Consider the following 19154-nt stretch of genomic DNA (forward strand, 5'->3'; position numbering starts at 1 on the left):
TATCCACTGCACCACCTAGCTGCCCCTACCTTTAAGTTTAAAAAAAAATTATCTTATGTAATTTTGCTATCTCTTGTATTTTATTTTTTCCTTAAGGATATGATTTCTCTTAACACATTCAATTTTGATCAATATATAGCATGGAGACAATATAAAGACTATCAGACTGCCTTCTGTGGGGACTGGAGAGAAGGAAGCAAGACTGAGGGGAAAATTGTAAAATTCAAAATTCAAAGAAATGGGACAAAAAAATTTTTTTTAAGTTCTGAAATGTCTAGTAATAATGGTACCAAGAAATAAAAAGTTGACTTTAATAATTATATTTTCACAGCCAGTCAATAAATGTTTATGAAGCACTTGGTAATGTGTCAGGCAGAGAACTAAACTCTGGGGACACAAAGGCAAAAGAAGTACCCCCACTCTCAGAGAGAGCTCATAGCCTCTGTACAAATGAGCTGGATCCAGGATAAATCTAGGAGAATCAACAGAGCAAAGGATACTAGCATTGGGGGGGGTGGGGGGGTGCTTCCTGCAGAATGCTGGATGCCACCTGGAACTGAAGGAAGCCAAGCAGCAGAGGTGACAACATCACTGGATCACAGAGAACTTGGCAGGGAAGGTGGGAGGAGGGAAGGCAGGTCATGAAGGACTTTGAAGTCAGAGGACTCTGTATTTGATCTGATAGGTGACAAGGAGTATAAGAGAGATGAGATCAGGTCTGTACCTTAGGAAGAACACTTTGCAAATTTGCCAGTTAAGCAAATAAATACAGTAACCTGGTGTCTGAGAAGCCCAATGATCCAAACAGCAGGTTACTGTAGTCATTTGTTTCTGTATATCTTATACATAATCGATCCCATTGATCAATTCTATTTTTTATCCAGTACCAACCTGTTTTGACAATTACTGCTCTGTAATATAGCCCAAGATCTGGACTGCTAGGCCCCCCCTCTTCCTTCACATTTTAAAAAACTGATTTCCTTGATAATCTTGACCTTAATTTTATCATTTTTCTAGTTCTATAAAATAATTCTTTGATAGTTTGATTGATATGGCATTGTATAAATCAATGTAGAATTGTCATTGTTTATATCAGTTCAGTCAATTCATGAGCAATTACTATTTTTCCAATTGCTTAGATATGTCTTATCTGTGTGAAGTGTGTTTTGTAATTGTGTCATATAGCTCCTATGGGTGTCTTGACAGATGGACTCCCAAGTAGTTTATACTGTCTGCAGTTGTTATAGTTTCTTTTTCTATCTCTTCCTTATAGGTTTTGGTGGAAATATCTAGAAATGATGAAGATTTATAATTTTATTTTATATCTTGCAATTTTGCCAAAGTTGTTCATCATTTCAATTAGCTTTTTTTAGTTGTTTCTCCAAACATCTTTGCTTCACTGCAATCTTACTGGAAAGGTTTGTGCCTAATCACAGACAAAGCTGACTTAGTTTTTAGAAAAATACTATTTATTTTTTAAAAAGCACTACTTATTCCGATGCTTTCTGGTGTTTTTAATAAGAATGGGTACTTAATTTCATCAAGTTTTTTCCTGGGGATGGCTAGGTGGCACAGTGGATGGAGCATTGCCCCTGGAGTCAGGAGTACCTGAGTTCAGATCTGGTCTCAGACACTTATTAATTACCTAGCTGTATGACCTTGGGCAAAACACTTAACCCTATTGTCTTGCAAAAAAAACCTAAAAAAAAAAAGTTTTTTCTGTATCTACTGATATAATCATATGGCTTTTGCTGTTTTGCTATTGATATATATGATCAACTATAATTTTAAGTTTTCTAATATTGAATTCTAGATTGATCATATCTTATACCTACTATTTTACTATTTTTTCAAAGACAGATTTATAGATTTATCACATATGCTGTGATAAATAATTTATAAACTCAAAGTGTCACCAAATCAAGAACATTCATGTACTTTCTCATCTCACATATTTCATTTCTTTTTCATTTCATGTATCTTCAGATATAAATAGTATTACTATTTGCATATAAACAGTAATTACTATTATGTCAGGTATTTTTAAAAAGATCTTTGTATTCAGAAAGTTTGGAAACTGCTTGACTTACCCAGTTCTCTCATTCTATAGGTCAGAAAATTCAAATTGGGAAAGATTAACTGACCTTCCTTCCCAAGGCCACACCAACAATGTCATGCAGAGGTGGTCATATGGTAGACAGCATACTGGTTCTACAGTAAGGAAAACCTGAGTTCAAATCCAGGTCCACACATTTACTAGCTGTGTGATCCTGGGCAAGCTACTTAACTTCTACATGCCTCAGTTTCCTCAAATGTAAAATGAGGATAATAGTACATCTACCTTAAGGCTATTGTGAAGATTAAATGAGATAATAATTTCAAAAGTACGTAGCACAGTATCTAGAACATATATATATATATATATATACACGTATGTATGTATATATACGTGTGTGTATATATATATAAATGTTTATTCCTTTTCTTTCCCTTGTCTTCCCTTTACTCTTCTTCCCTTCCCATCCTGTCCTTCCAACACAATGTTAAGTAGAAATCAGAACCTGAATCAAACACTAGTTCTCAAGAATCGTTTTTTCACTATATCACAATGCCTTTAACAATTAATTTTGTAAAAAAGCATAAAAGCTTTATTATTCCTTAAAATCTCAATCCTAAAAATTATAAAAACCTGAAGGGTTAAATAAATTGTGTGTATGAATTTATCTGCTCTTTCATTTACTCAGTTCTTAGGGTTCAAAAGCAAAAGGCATTAACACCTATAAGTAGATGAACGGGTTCAAAATTTGCAGAAAACACTGTAACCAAGAAGTAGAAGCAAAGTTGATGTTCATCAACTAGTATTGTGAATTAACTCAAATGAAATATTACTACATCATAAGAACTTTGGTATATTAAATGTAATGGGGGGGGCGCTAGGTGGCATAGTGGATAAAGCACTGGCCTTAGAGTCAGGAGTACCTGGGTTCAAATCCAGTCTCAGACACTTAATTACCTAGCTGTGTGGCCTTGGGCAAGCCACTTAACCCCATTTGCCTTGCAAAAAAAACCCTAAAAAAATGTAATGGGACATAGGATATGATAAAGAAATTCATAACTAGGAAGGACTATATAAACTGATGCAAACTGAAATGAGCAGAACCCATAAACCACAATAAACCAATTTGCACAATGACAATGATGCAAAGGAAAGCAACTTTGAAAGATTGTTACTATATTTGAAAGATTATAGAATTCTGATCAATATGATGAGCTATCATAATTTCAGAAGACTAATATGAAGTATATTTCCCAGCTCATAGTAGAAAAATGGCAGGTTAGAAGTGTAGATTAAAATATATCTTTTCAGACATGGTCACTGATTTGAATTGTTTCACCTGACCATATTTATTTATTACTATGTAGAAGGAAAAAGGAAGCTAATTGTAGAGTGATAGAAATGCAAAAAAAAAAAAGATCAAAAAATGTAAAAAGTACAAAAGAATAAAAAGAAGGGCCCACAAGGAAGGAAATTTTATATTTACCTTGTTAAACTTAATATGTTTTTTAAAAAATTACATCTGACAGGTTTGTGATTTCATATTTTTCTTCTCTATAAACTGAAATATTCATGTTTATTAATGATAAAGAAAATTTAAATTAAAAAGACAGAAAAAATGAAAGATTTACTGACAGATAATTTTCCATTTCAAAGACCAAGATATATAACTGTACTTTCAATTCTCTGTGGATATGAAACCCATTACAGCAACTACAAGAGAAACATAGGCTGGAGGAAATTAAGGTAGTAAAATAAGGCAGAAAAAGATACTAACAGAACACCTGAAAATCCTAAATACAAAAGTTTTGGGAGATTTTTTCCTGTTTTTTCTTCAACTAAGAGAATCAAACTGTGAAGAACAAGCAAAAGCATGACACCAGCTATTTTTTTGCCAAAACGTAGTCGATCTCTAGTTTTTCAGTCACCAAAATGAACTTAGCTCCCTCTTGTGGCCACAAAGGAATGTATTTGGTACAAGGCAAAAAGTCTGAAAGAAAACAAAGGGTCAAAAGTAATTCTCAAGGTCACATTTACAGATCAGTTAATCAACATTTATTAAGTTGCTACTGTGTACCAGGTGCTGTGCCAAATACTTCACAAATATGATCTCATCTGCTATCTAGAGATGAGGAGACTGAGGCAGGCTTCATGACTTGCCAGGGCCCTAGAGCTAGTGTCCAAGGTCTGAGCTGGACTCAGGTCTTCCTGGCTCCAGGTCCAGCGCTGCACTGGCTATATCTGGCCTCCTAACAGGTCTGTCATCACTGGAGTCCATCCTGTTAAACAATTCTGAAGCCTCATTATGAGCATGAGCTCCCTACCTTCCACACTGAGCCCTCCCAGGGTCTGGCCCAGTCATGGTTTGAAAGGTGACAATTTTTCAGCCTGCCTGGGCTTTTCTCCCCTTCAGGCTCCTTCGGCTCTTCCCAAAGGACACCATCTCCATGGCTTGTTCTAGCCTCTCATCTCCAGCTGAAGGAAGATTCTCTTCCTTTGAGTAGCAGCTTCTGCAGAAGCCTTTCCAGGTCCCCACTGCTCATGCTCACCTTTTCAAAACAGTATTTCCCCAATTTGCATCAGTTTGCATCCATTAATCTTGTATTCATGCTATATATATAGCATAATACAATCTGCTATCTCCCCACTAGATTAGAAGCTCCTTCCAAGTAGGGATTGCTTTCATACTTGGGTCCTGTACTCTTAGTGTCTATACAGCACAATGACTACAGTAAACAATAAATATTTGTGAAAAGCAGATTGAAATATCTCAGAAAAAGAACAAATATTCTCATTTTACATTTGGCTAAACACTAGATTGAATTCTATTTCATTTAAAGAGAATCAAATGTTCATTTAAATTACTAATGCATGCAAAAAAAGACATTATTGCATTTCATTTAACAAGACCTGGAAATAGATCATTTGTACCATGATCAGGCACAAGATTAAGAAAAAGATTAAATAAAGAATTGTGACATACTCAGTCACTCTGAATTGTAATTCTGAAATTTTAACTTTGAAACCTAAAAATACTTAGGAGGGACTTATATGAAAAACAATATTTAACATATTAAGCACAGAAAAATGAAATATCAGAATCATGACAGCCTTAAAAAGAACTATTAAAAGTTATGAAAATAATAGGTGTACACGTTAAATGTATTTTGGGGGGTAATTATCATGGCAATCACAATAAACTAAAACAGGTAAACAGTTCATCAAATTAAAGAATATCTTCTTTTAGTCATGTTTTTAATTTTTTTAAGTCATAAAACATTTTCCCCATGGAAAATAAATGTTTAAACTTTCTTTTATTTTCAAATTTGAATTTGTTTTGTATAAATGATCTTGCAGCAGGCAGCTTTAGATGCCAAGCACCCCCTTTAAAACCAAGGCTAAAAGGTTCAAAATATTCTCTCTTCAGACAATCCAGACATAGCTACTCTTACAGATGACCACAAATCTTTGTTTACTCATTTATTTTGCTTTTGCTTTGTTTATGCTTTGATAAAAAAGCTAAATTCAAAGTTCAGATGTCAAGATATTTCTAAAAACACAGATTTCCAACTTGTACTCGTTTTCATGATTCAAAAATTATGAATCATTTTAACCTTGAAAACACTTTTTAAAAGGTCTCTCTGTATTTTATTTTTTCCTTAAGGATGTGATTTCTCTCTCAACACATTCAATTTTGATCAATAGATAACATGGAAACAATGTAAAGTCTATGGGGAGAAAATTGTAAAATTCAAAAAACAATTAAAAAAGTCTTTGTATTTAAATATCTTTAAAAAAGTGTCTAGATAGAAGATCAAAGATTCCATGTTTTAGACTGCAAACTCTCAAAGGGCAAGGACTGTTCTATTTCAATAACTACCCAGTAGAGGACAGATGAATATTTCAAGAATACTTAAGACAATTTTTTTTAAAACAAACTATATAAGAATGTCAAAATAACAAATGACATTCAAACAATGAACTTTTAAAGTTTACAGAGTATTTTACATACATTATCCAATCTGATCAACCTATGAAGTAAAATAAAGCAAATACTATTTCCTCTTTTTTTTACAGATGACAAAACTGAGAATCAGAAATGAGTTTACAAAACTGATTAACTATAGAGGCAGCTAAGTGGCATGGTAGAGTGTTGGACTTGGGAGTCAGCAAGACTGAGTTCCAATCCAACCTCAGTCACTTGTGAGACTGGCTAAGTCACAGGACCTCTCCTCTCAGTTTCCTCATCTGTAAAATAGAAATAACAACAGTACCTATCTTACAAAATTGTACTCAGGATCAAAGGAGACAACACATTAGAGTGCTACAGAAATGTTCCAATGGACAGAAATAGAGATGCTTATATGAAGTGGTCCATTGTGCATTATTAGACCTTGTAATTAATGAGTTTTTTCTACTGTTTTGTAGATCAACAGTAATTTGGAGTGTGACTTCAAATACTGATACCACTTCATGGATTCATTAGTCCTACTCATGGAACTCTAGCTGCTGTGTGTACAGGAGACACAAAGAAAGGCAAAAATGGGGTCCTGCCCTTAAGGAGCTCATCTTCCAAGAAGGGGAACAATACCCCCAGAACCATGTTCATATAAGATAAATACAGTGTCCAGGAAGGAAATCTGAGAGAAAGGATCCCAGCAATTGGCAGAGGAAAGGCCTCTTAGAGAAAGAGATTTGGGTTGAATCTTAAAGAAAACAGGAAAGGAGGGAGAGCATACCAGGGAAGGGGACCAGGCTGGCTACAATGCCCTGGGCTCAAGAGATGAGCCTGGAAAGAGCTTTCTGAATCTCACAAACCCTTTCATGTCTGATCCTGGACTAACAGGGAACCCCTGGAGTTGACTGAGGAGGATGTGGCCCGTACTCTTGGCAGCTGAGTACAGGATGACCTGGAAACTCTGCAGCAGGAAGACTATGGCAATATGCCATGCCTGAGAGAAAGGCTACAGCAGGGGTGGCTTGTGTGAGTAAAGAGGAGACAGACAAGAGAGGGACAAGTAGAAACACAAGAATCAGTCACAAATAAAGCATTTGAGATGACATTTAGATTGCCCACAAAGTTCAAAGGAAAGATAATGACTTCCATTTTGCTGTTGTGTCAATCGGCACCTCTGACTCTACATGATCTCATTTTGGGTTTTCTTTGGCAGACACTAGAGAGGTTTGCCATTTCCTTCACTAGGTAAACAGTGACTTGCCCAGGGTTCCCAGAGTTCCTAAGTATCTGAGGTCACATCTGAACTCAGATCTTTGAAACTCTAGGTTCAGTACTCTCTCCTAGGCACCACCCAGCTGCCCCTTTTAGACTGTCTACGAGACATCAATTCAAGAGACAACTGATGATGAGAGCTCAAAAGAGAGAGGATTAGGATAAATAAATCTGAGAATAATCTGCACAGATATGACAACTGAAATCATGGGAGATGATGAGATCAACAAGCAAAATGGTACAGAGGGAAAAGACAAAGCCTTTTGAGACATCTATGCTTAATGGGTATGACTTGGAAGTAGTTCTTGCAAAAAACTTATAAAGGCCATTCTGACAGAAGGAATATCAGATAAGAGTAAAAAAAAAAGTTCAAATATCCAGAATCAATTAGTGTCAAGAATTATGTCTTTTTTAATTTAAATCTAAAAAATCAATAGAATGCAATTTAAGTGTGACAGCAGTTATATTGGGATTTTTCCCCAAGTGGCCCAAAGAAATTTAAAATATCAGACTACAGTTATGTTAATATTTAAGTACCATTCAATTTTTAAGCAATTTTATAAACCAATCAAGAAAATAACTTAAAATGTGACATTATCCTGACTTTTATATTTTTCTCAGGAAAATACTTGTACATTCAGTATGTATTCAGTAAAATTTCAAAATATAATTACCTCCAAGAAATTTCTATGTCTATTCCTGACTATGGTAAAAAGGTAGACCTAAATTCTCTTAAAGGCCATGTAAATAAAATGCAAGCTCTGAAAATTCTGCAAGCTCTGGAAAAAGAGAAGCACTTCACATACAGGATTAGCGAGAGGTTCATCTACACTAAATTTAAAGACTCAAAACCAGATTGACCATAAGATAATAAACGATGGACCACAACTCTTTGTGAATTATAAAAGGGCATGAGGGGAATACCCACATCAACAAAACAGATCTTTAAATTAATAAAAAGCATCTATATCTGAGTCTTACCTGAGGATTCCAATTTGGATCCAATTTTTTAACCATTGCAATATATTCCTGCATTGCTTGGCTAGGACTTGAATCTCCAAGTGCCTTCCACGCTTCCCTAAAATAGAGAAGAAATATCTAAAATGATCTACAGCAGTGGTTCTCAGACTTTCTGGTCTCAGGACCCTTTTATATTCTTAACATATATGAGAATTCCCCATATTTACAAATATCTCTATTAACTTATCTCTATCAGTATTTACCACATTAAAAATTAAAATATCTTAGTATTATTATGAAAATGTTTTATCTCACAGACCCCCTGAAAAGGTCTCAAGAACTCCCAGCATTCCCAGACCCCACTTTGAGAACCACTGACCTACTGGAAAACTACCGAAATGACATATACTGATCTCAAAGTTTAGAATTACAGAAATAAATCAGACCATTACTTTTCAGACTAACTTTGAAACACATTCAATTAACTAGAGACAGTCCTCCTCTTTTGTCCCTTGCTACACTATAGTTCAAACAGTATATCAGATAAAGAAATGTAACTGAATAAAGCTACAAAAAAAATTAGCTATGTTACAAATTAATTCCTAAGTCAACTTCTTGAATCTGGAAACTTCCACATTTTTCATAAAAAAGTTTTTATTTTTTCCCCCCTCATAATACAAAGTGGTTAGAATTTTCGGGCCAGCATGCATACTAGTTCAACATCTCATTTTGATTCAGACAAACTGAAGAGAATAAGGAAGGATTCAAGGGGTATTCATATTATATAGAATTACCTACCCTAATCTTTGGTATATTCAGTGAAACTTATTTTTTGTTTTCGGGGGGGGGGGGGTGTTTAGGTTTTTGCAAGGCAAATGGGGTTAAGTGGCTTGCCCAAGGCCACACAGCTAGGTAATTATTAGGTGTCTGAGACTGGATTTGAACCCAGGTACTCCTGACTCCAAGGTCGGTGCTTTATCCACTACGCCACCTAGCCGCCCCTTATATTCAGAGAATCTCAAGAATTGTAGGGTACTTCAGAAGTCATTTAATCCAACCCATATCTAAAAGATAATTGCCTTCCAACAAAACCAACAAGTGGATTGAAAAGATTCATACCACTTTGGGATTTTTCGTTACAACAGGCCTACATTTGCCTGATTGCAACTGGCAAAACAATCACGCAAAACTTAAATATAACTATCAAGTGTTCATGACTATGTATCTGTGAAATCCTTCAACATATTCACAAGGGGAATGATTTTAAGACTCTTCACTGGGGACGGCTAGGTGGCGTAGTGGATAAAGCACCGGCCTTGGAGTCAGGAGTACCTGGGTTCAAATCCAGTCTCAGACACCTAATAATTACCTAGCTGTGTGGCCTTGGGCAAGCCACTTAACCCCATTTGCCTTGCAAAAACCTAAAAAAAAAAAGACTCTTTACTGTACTGGTTACTTTCTTTTAAACAATCTTCATCTTATCAATGACCTTCCTAAAATCTGGTGTCTAGTTCTGAACATATATTTCCAAATATGGTGTGACCAAAGCATAGTGGGACTATGACCTCCAAACTCCTAGACACTCTGCCTCTCTTTATGCAGTCTCAGATTACATTTCATTAGCTTTCTTAGTTACAATATCACACCAATGACATAATTTTATGTCTAAGACCTCTAGTTTCTTAAAGTTGAGTCCAAAGAACAAATCATTTGAGTTAAAGTAGAAATAAGATGTTAATTGTACCATACAATGTCTTTAGGGGGAAGAAGAGAGATTAGATCTCAGAGCACTCTTCTCTTCAACTGTGAAGAATGAAAATTTCTGAGATAAGAGTTTCTAGGCAATTATTAAGCATATTAATTAGGCTACTAGATAATCAATAAATTGAGGTGAATGGTTCCTCTCAACAACCAAAAAGTACTATCATTCCCCCTGAATGATTAAGAATCTTTGGAAGGGGTGGAGGTTTCTCTAAGGGTAGAAATAAATTCTGATTAAAAAGCAATGAGGAGCTAAGACAAATTAATGAGGAGGTGGGCAGAAATTCTTTGGTTCCTCCTCCCGAGAACATGATTTGACCATGAGACTCAGCATCCTCCAACAATCTGAAAAAAAGAATTCATTTTTACTAGACCACTCTGGTTGTTTCTCTTTCTTAAACTAAGTCACCCTGAATTCTAATGGAAGGTTCCAAGGACAGGGATTCATTTCCAAAGTGCAAGAACTCGCCTAGATGGGATCTGTTTGAAAGGTCTATTAGTTAATGGGGTCTCACTCACGATCAAGAAGCATGTACTCAGAGAATTTAGGCACTCTCATCTCCAAAGATTTGCTGAAAGAGGAAATCCTAATTTAATGATTGAAATATAAGAGAAAAATAACCATTTCTCATATTCCACCACTAATAAGGAAAAATTGCAAAATAAGGTAAACCGTGTCACACTATGCTTGCATGTATGTATGTATGCATACATAAAGTACTGCAAGAGTTAAGGCAGAAAAGATGCTTAGAGGTGTCTGTTAATATTCCAAAAATAAGACTACTATAGGTTTCTCATAATAGGAAGTACTGAGATGGAGGAGCAGAGAGCCTGTTGAGTCAGAAATAGATAAGACTGGGGCAATGAAAAGGTGATGGCAATGGGTATACCTCCACCAAAATCACTAGTAGCAGTGTATAAGTAGCAGAAAAGTAGCCAAAGAAGATTTACCTTCCCTTCTTTCTTTCTTCCTTTTCCCCTTCCTGCTAATGACGTCTCCATCCTACCTGACACTAGGACAAAATAAGAAAGGGATAGAAGAGGAAAAATCCTAAGCAGTAGAAGTAGAAAGGGAAAACCAGTGTTGTGACCCACCACCCCGGCTGAGGCCAAGAAGAACATTCCTATGGAAGACTTAGTAAATCAAAGCCTGCCTATTTACTAAACTCATAGTGCATAAGAACCTTAGATAAAATCGGATTCTTTTTAATCTCTCTACAAACTGTTTGAATGTCTTAAAACTGTGAGATTAATCCAAGAATAATACTCTATAATCTGCTCATTACTTAATTCCTATAGACTTAAAATATCTTTAACAAGATCAAATACAAATTCCAAGAATTCTGTCTTACCATTTCTGTTTCCCCTCAAAATCAAAGAAGCTTGGTTTAGGTGTATTACAATTTCCAACTTTGACCTAGAGAAAAAAAATACCAATAATTTATTTACTTAAATACCTGAGAAACATTTTTCTCAATGCAAATGAATTATATGTATTTAATTACTATAATTAAGAAAATATTCATTGTATTAGAAAATGTTAATATTTCTAAAATAATATGAAATAGGAGCTATTACAACCAAAAAAAACATCGAAAATAACTTCAAATGAATCAGAATACATAAAATAAGTTATTAAAAATCTTGGGATAAGGGAGAATAGGCTACAATAAGGAGATGGGAGCTATGAGTTAAAAAAAAGAGTGGGGCATAAGTATTGAAAGAAAAATGCTCTAAGTATAGCATATTCTAGAATCAGTTGTAGTCCTAATATTTTCAGGTATTATGGTCTCTGTCAGTCTGACCAAGGATTAATGGAAAATAAATACATTAATTTTGACATCAAGTCAACTACTTGGCCTGGAACAATTTCAGAAGCATTGTTAGGTGCAACAAAATACCTTTCCATACTCTTCCCTACATTCCTTTAACAAAGGTAAAGGCTTTCCATTTAACATTAGGAGAAAAAAATAAATATAAAAACCACTGATGGAAGTAACATCAAGTGTGACTGAATCCCACATAAGAGTGTAATCAAATTCTAGTTTGGGGAAAAGAGAATTGGCCTGAGCTATAGTCCCTTTTAGGTTGGTGGCCTAACATGAGGAAGGTACTCTCAGAAAGTGGATCTCCAGGAAGAGAGGGGAAGTTTCAACAAAAGACAACAGCTGAACAAGCCACTCAGATTCTAATTTTGCATAAGGTAAAGTCTTACTACCTTAAAAAAAAAACTGCCTACCAAAACAGCTCTATTTGACATGACTTATAAGATTTCATTGTGTATGCTTTGAAAGAAAGATGACTTTCCACAAAAGAGCTTCTTCCCCTATTTTTGACAATCTGACTGTCAAGTGATTTTTAAATAAAATTCATTTTGAAGAACAAGTTTATATAACTTTAACAAGTATGTAGTGTAACTATCAGTAAGATAATTTCTAATTCTGGTGGCAAGTTTCAAATCCATAACCAAGCTAAGAATCTTTCAAGAGAAAAATATATTAAGTTCCCTTATTTCATTCTACTTCTTAGACAAGATTATTCCCAGCAATATAATCTGCAGTGTTTTATCTTCCCTACCTGTAAAGTACTAGAAGTACTGTGGGGGAATGTATCAATGATCAGCAAATCAGTTCTTGTACCAGTGCTGGTACTGCTTACCATTTAAATCAGTAGTAACTATCATCATTAAATACTTGTTGAGTCAACCAAAGATGTTTTCAGTTTTTGAATGCTTTTTTTGTTTCCCAAGCTAATAACTAAGTTAGTTAAACAGATTTTTGCTACACAAAGAGTCCCTAATAGGGAAAGCATCCCTCAGTTTAAAATTTTTTTTAAACTATTAAATTCTGAACATCTACATTCTACTAATTTGCTGATGGTTGAGACATAAATGTTAATATTTCACAGATATCCTTTTAATAGGCATACTGTATTATGGTCAGGGGTTATGTAAATACTGAGAAAAGCTTATATGGTTTTCAAGAGCCAATTGTTAAACTTTTTGTATTGTGCAAATATTTTGGGGTGAAAGAGTTAGTCAAAACATTTATCAGCACATCCCCTATTACAATCATACCTGAAAAATTGTCAATGTTAACACTTTAGGGGAAAAAAAAACAAAAAACTAATGACAAAATTAAACAGATTACATAGATGAAAATTTATAAAGAGATGTGCTATCATGACAAAAAAAGCCAAAAGAAAAGCTTGAATCTGCTTTCATGTGTAAAGATGACATAACTAACACCAGTAACAGCAGATATTACAAATTTAACAATCACTGTTTTTCTGAATGTTTTACAACTCTCCTACTGCTCTGATGTTTTCCTCTTCTCTTATTTCACAAGTGAAGCAGATAAAGAACAGTAGGAAAAGTCCTAAAAGTAGAATAAAAAAAACATGGGCTCGTGTATTCCATTTGTAAGGACTTGGAGAAGCATTCTCCTTCCAGGGCTTAAAACCCTCAAAACTAAGATAGTTATTACAAGAAAAGTACTTTGTTTAAAAGTATAATTACTATTATGACTTTCTACTAAAGAATTCTTAATTTTTGTTAATGTCAATATTCCCTCCATTAAAGCAAGGCACAGACAGCCCCTTCAAACCAGTGTAGCATTTTTGCCAGTCACTGTGCTTTCAAAATTCATCATCCTGAGGGAAATCTGGTGAGGGGCCTCCCAAACTTAGCTATGCTGGTCCTCCATCACCAGGTCAGAACTGTACTTAAAAGCATTTCTAGCTGGCAAGACCTGCAAGATGCAGCATTCTGAAATTTGGATTTCAAAAACCCAGGATTATCTCTAGTCAAAGTAGTTTAGTGGCACCATCCATTATTGTTGATTGTAAATATTATTGCCATTGATGTTTCAGAGAAAACTTTTCAAAGCATGATAGTAATGTTTAAAATTAAATTTAATTATTAAATTTAAATATAATACTGTTTTTATTAGTATGTAAAATTCCTGTCATCACTCCTATATGGTTTTTCAGTGAAGAGATTTGAGGAAACCTCTATCTTTGATCTCAGAAGTATTTAAAAAGTGATGTTTATGAACAAATGGTCTTCATTTTAAAAACTAAAATATAGTATTATTAGCCTCAAGAAGCTAAATACAGAGGAATTAAGTCATGATGCTTCTAACATGATGACTTTTTCCAGAGGTTTTTTATCTGAGAAGTCTATCCCCTCAACAATCTTATAAAGTTGAGTAAACCAGCCTATCAGGGTTTTATGTAGATATGCAAAACACTTTACATGTTATCTCACCTGAACCTCACAACAACCCTGTCAAGGGGTACTATTATCCCATTTACAGATGAGAAAACTGAAACAAAGCCAGGTTACAAGACTTGTCCAGGGTCTCTAATATCTGAAGCATGATTCAAGTTCAAGTCTTCTTAACCCGAAACCCAACACTATCCGGAGCTACAAATCATGTGGTTACCACTTGCCAGTTTCTAGTTTGATCGATGCCAGGGAATCGATTTCTCAGTTGTTCAGAGGATCAGAGTTGGAACAGACCTTGAAAGCCCACTAGTCCAACTGTCTGTCTCACTCCTACAGATAAGAAACTAAGTTCCAGTGACATTCAGTGTCTAGCAGGAGGTATTAAGCCTGAGATTTAAACTAAGCCTCTTAAACAAAATGGTTTAAACAAAATAAATGAAGAAAAGACACTGAGGCTGCTTTTACATGAATTATGAGAAAAATGTTTCATTCTCTTCTGGCTTAACTCTTTTAGAGACAGGTCAGAAGTAACCATGTCATTCAATTTTCTGTCACTCAAGTGAAATCTGAGGAAATAAAGCAACCAAAAAAGGTAAACATACAGTTTTCAGTTATGATTTGAAAAAACAAAAGGCAACAAGATTATGTTGCACATAAGAGGGGGGCAGTTAGTTGGCACAGTGGATAGAGCACCAGCCAAGGAGTCAGGAGGAACTGAGTTCAATTCTGGCCTCAGACACTCAATACTTACCTAGCTGTGTGAGACCCTGGGCAAGTCACTTAATCTTCCCATTGCCTTGTAAAAAAAATTTAAATATATGATACACATAGAGTTGGAAAGATGTGCTCAATGTGTGGAAGGAGAGTCAGTGGCTAGCTGGAAGGCCCCCCCACTATGACTAACAAGTGACCATCTAGTATCTGCTTTAAAACTGTTGAGGAAATTGCTTACTTTCTCAATGTGGGAGGTGAAGGAGGTGAGAGAAAGGGAGAGAATTTAGAATAAAGTTTTTTTTATGTTAAAAACTGTTTTTACATGTAACCAGGGGAAAGTAAAATACTAAATAAGTTTTAAAAATTAAATTATAAAAGTAAACCTGATCTCTTGGTTTCTCAAAACAAAAACAAAAAATTGTTCAGAAGGAAAAATGTACCACTTCTTCTTCAGGTAGTTGATTCCACTTGGGGACAACCTGTTTAAGAAATTTTCCTACTAAACAATGTGGGGACTAGCAGACTGCCTTCTGTGTGGGGGGGGGCAAGATTAGGGGGAAAAATTGTAAAAAATTCAAAATTAAAAAAAAAATTTCCTACTATCAAAACTAAATTTGACTCTGGAATTTCCAAACCTTGCTCCTGAGTCTATCCTACAAGTCCACATGGAATAAAACAAATTCCTCTTCCACAAGTGGAAGCAAAACCTTTTTAGTAAAACAAGTTCCTTGGAAAGATGGTTGATGGGTCCAATGCAACAAGATTTTAAGTCTTAAGGAAATGAATTAAAGTGATAATCAAATGCAATCCTCTTATTCAAGTCATTTTCCTTACCATCCAAGAAACTGGTTCTAGGTCTCACTCTTTTCCATTTAGGAAAGGATAAAGTTGCTGATTTAAAAAAAAATGAGGGGTTCTTTTTGTTTAATTTCAGGAGTAAGGGTAGTAAGCTATGGGAAAGTGAATGGGAAAGTGAAAACTGGGGCCTACAGTCACCTTATCTATAAATGAAGACCCTTCCATATCTAAAATCTTATCTGATAGGATATCATTACATATGCTCTTCATAAATGCAGAAAGTTCATGTGCTTCTGATAGTGGTTAATTTGCAGGTTTGGGAGTCCATCTAACACAAGACCTTAACAAAAATTCTTGAAATTTTATGAAAACAATGAAATGAGATGGAAGAATAATTACCTTTTCCATTATAGGAATCATAAGTCAAAGGATCTGGACTTGAATCCTGGCTCTGCTACCTATCTAACCTAAAGCAAGTCACTCAACTTCAGTTTCCTCACCTAGAAAGCTGAGTATTGTATGATGTCTAGGGTCCCTTCCTAGTTATCCTGCATATAGTTTTTGTGTACCTATTTCCTGGTTGTCTCCCCAATTAGCTCATAAGAGTGACCTTATAACAAGGATACTGCGGTCTCCTGCCTTTCTGATTCAGGTTTGATAGCATACTGCTAAGTCAAACACTGATTTCTAAAGAGCAAGAAAAATACTTTTGGGAGGCTATTTTGAACCTTTCGTATCATTCTATTAAACAACTAAACAGAATTTTATAGAAAAACAGCTATATTTACCGTGTCCAGAATGATGTGAAGCTGTACCTGTTTCATTCCACCATTTCTGGTTCAACTCAAAGTTCCAGTTCAGGGCTTCAGTTGGGCCTGAGGCTTATAAAACCTGGTCTATCTGCATCTAGAGTTACATCCTCAGCACAGCACAATAACTGATTTTCAAAATAAGGACCTTGAATCATCCAGAAAAGGGCTAGTATACTTTGCTTAATTAGATAGAAAAACACACACAAAAAAAAACTAAACAAATTGTGGTTTAAGATTTAAAGTGTGCATGAATACAATGGAATATCATTGTGCTGTATGAAATGACAAATGTGACAAATGCAGAGAAGTATGAAAAGAGCTACATGATGTGATACAGTGAAGTAAGCAGAGCTAAGAAAACAATATATAAAACTAAGGGGATAGAAAGAACTGTGAAGTGAAAGTTGCAAAATTATAAAGAACAAGTATGGCTCCAAAAAAAATACCCCCAGGGGCGACTAGGTGGTGCAGTGGATAAAGCACGGGCCTTGGAGTCAGGAGTACCTAGGTTCAAATCCGGTCTCAAACACTTAATAATTACCTAGCTGTGTGGCCTTGGGCAAGCCATTTAACCCCATCTGCCTTGAAAAAAAAACCTAAAAAAAAAATACCCCCACCCTAACTCTTTACAGTGGGAGGGCAACATTATTTTCTCTCACAATCTTAAGGCTCTTCATTTACAATGACCACATTAACTATCATCCTAGTTTCTTGTCCAAGAAAGACAGAGATAGAACCTTTATGATCACCCCTATTTTACAGATGAAAGAACTGAGGCCCAGGGAGCTTACTTATTATGCTCAAGGTCAGTTCAGTGGCAAAGTGAACAGTCAGAAGCCCTGTCCCTCCTACTGCAGGTGCCTTCCTTCTCCTGATGAACTCCAATTTATCTTTTCTATCGATGATTGCATGTTGCCTCTCCCATTAGATTCTAAACTCCTAGTGAGCAAGACTGTCTTTTTTTTTTAATAGACCCCAAGCTAGGCCCAGTCCCCACCACAAAGCAAACACTTAACCCATGTTTACTGAATTTAATAAGAGGCAAAATCCTGCCTCAGACACACTGGAGAGAGGTCTAGGTCAGCAGTTCTAGTCCCTGAATTCCCGCCTTCCTAGTTGTGTGACTCTGAGCAATTCACTTCCCATGTCTGTCTGTAAAGTGGTTGTTGTGAGGATCGATGATTGATCAATCATAAAGGGCCTAGCACAGAACCTGGCACTTTGTAAGCCAGGTGTTGCTATTATTATGATGATGATGATGATGATGATGATGCACTTTGTAAGCCAGGTGTTGCGATTGTTATTATTACTGTTCCTGTTACTATTACTACTAGCTCTGTGAACCTAGGCAAGGCACTGAACTTCTATTTACCTCTACTTCCTCAAGCCTTTTTCCAGGATCAAATGAGGTAAAATGAGTAAAGCGGTGTCTGACTGAAATGCTCCAGCACAAAGGACTGCCGGCATGTCAAGCCGCCCCTGGGCTTCAGAAATCTCTCGGATGCTCCAACATACATCTGTCCTGCTCAGAGGCCCTATGCGAATGAAAAACTCCATCCGTGTCTTCTCTGTAAAATGAATTTTGGTCTCAAAACTCCTTTCCAGTTCTAAATTTGGGATTCTATGGTCTGCTCTGAAGAATTTATGGGGGCGGCTAAGTGGTACGGTGGACAGAGCACCGGCCCTGGAGTCGGGAGGACCCGGGTTCAACTCCGGCCTCAGGCACTTGAGAATGACCTAGCCGCGTGGCCTCGGGCGAGTCATTGACCCCCCACTGCCCGGCAAAACCCAAAATCACCGGTGGCAGCGCGCGGCGGCACGCGGGGGGGCACGGGCTCTCCGGGCGGGCTGCGCAGGCCGGCGGCCTCCGGGGAGGTCCGGCCCGGGCTCCGGGGGCGCGGGGGTCCCCGCGGGGTCCCGAGAGCAGGGTGGGGGCGCCCGCGGGGCTCCGCAGTTACCTGCTTGTACCTGGCGTACAGGTAGAGGAGCTGCTCCCTGCTGGCGGCCGGGACCAGGCCCTGCAGCCGCGCCGCCGCCTTCTCGAAGAGCTCGGGCAGGCCCGCGGGGGCCCGGGGCTCCAGGCCGGCCGGCGAGTCCCCCGCGTCCGCGGACTCCTCCCCGGAGCTCAGCTCGCCGCCGCTGTCGCCCGTCGTGGCCCCCGGGGCCGGCGAGGGGGCCGCCATGGCCCCCGCCCCGCGGGGGGCGTCCGAGGCCCGGCGGGGCCGCTCCGGGGGTGGGCGCCGGCCCGGGGCTCCGCGCTGCGGCCGGGGCAGTCGGCGGCTCCGTGTGGCGCGGCCTGTCCGACGGCGGGAGGGAGGGGCGGGAGCGCGGGCGCGGGCGCGCGCGGAGGGGCGGGGCGGCGCGGGGCTGGCCCTGCTCGGCGCCGGTAGCGCGGCCCGCGTGCGCCCGGCTCAGGGTCCGGCTCTGGGCTCGGCTCCCGGCCTGGCTCTGGCCCCGGCCCGCGTGGGCCCGGCTCCGGGCCCGGCTCTGGCCCCGGCCCGCGTGGGCCCGGCTCTGGGCTCGGCTCCCGGCCCGGCTCTGGCCCCGGCCCGCGTGGGCCCGGCTCCGGGCCCGGCTCTGGCCCCGGCCCGCCTG

General features: G+C 37.9%; 1 protein-coding gene across 1 annotated transcript in view; it reads right to left on the minus strand.

Annotated features, from left to right (window-relative positions):
• ACBD6 (acyl-CoA binding domain containing 6) overlaps window positions 1-18763 on the minus strand; it is a 214548-nt gene extending 195785 nt beyond the window's left edge. Inside the window, exons 1-3 of the mRNA XM_074222170.1 lie at window positions 18518-18763; window positions 11360-11424; window positions 8268-8364 (exon numbers count right to left, since the gene is read on the minus strand). Coding sequence (XP_074078271.1) covers window positions 8268-8364; window positions 11360-11424; window positions 18518-18742 — 387 coding nt within the window. The 5' untranslated portion in view covers window positions 18743-18763. The remainder of the gene's footprint in view (window positions 1-8267; window positions 8365-11359; window positions 11425-18517) is intronic.
• Window positions 18764-19154: the final 391 nt, after the last annotated feature.

The sequence above is a fragment of the Macrotis lagotis genome, chromosome 2, assembly GCF_037893015.1.
Source record: "Macrotis lagotis isolate mMagLag1 chromosome 2, bilby.v1.9.chrom.fasta, whole genome shotgun sequence".
In the NCBI taxonomy this organism is placed as follows: Eukaryota; Metazoa; Chordata; class Mammalia; order Peramelemorphia; family Peramelidae; genus Macrotis; species Macrotis lagotis.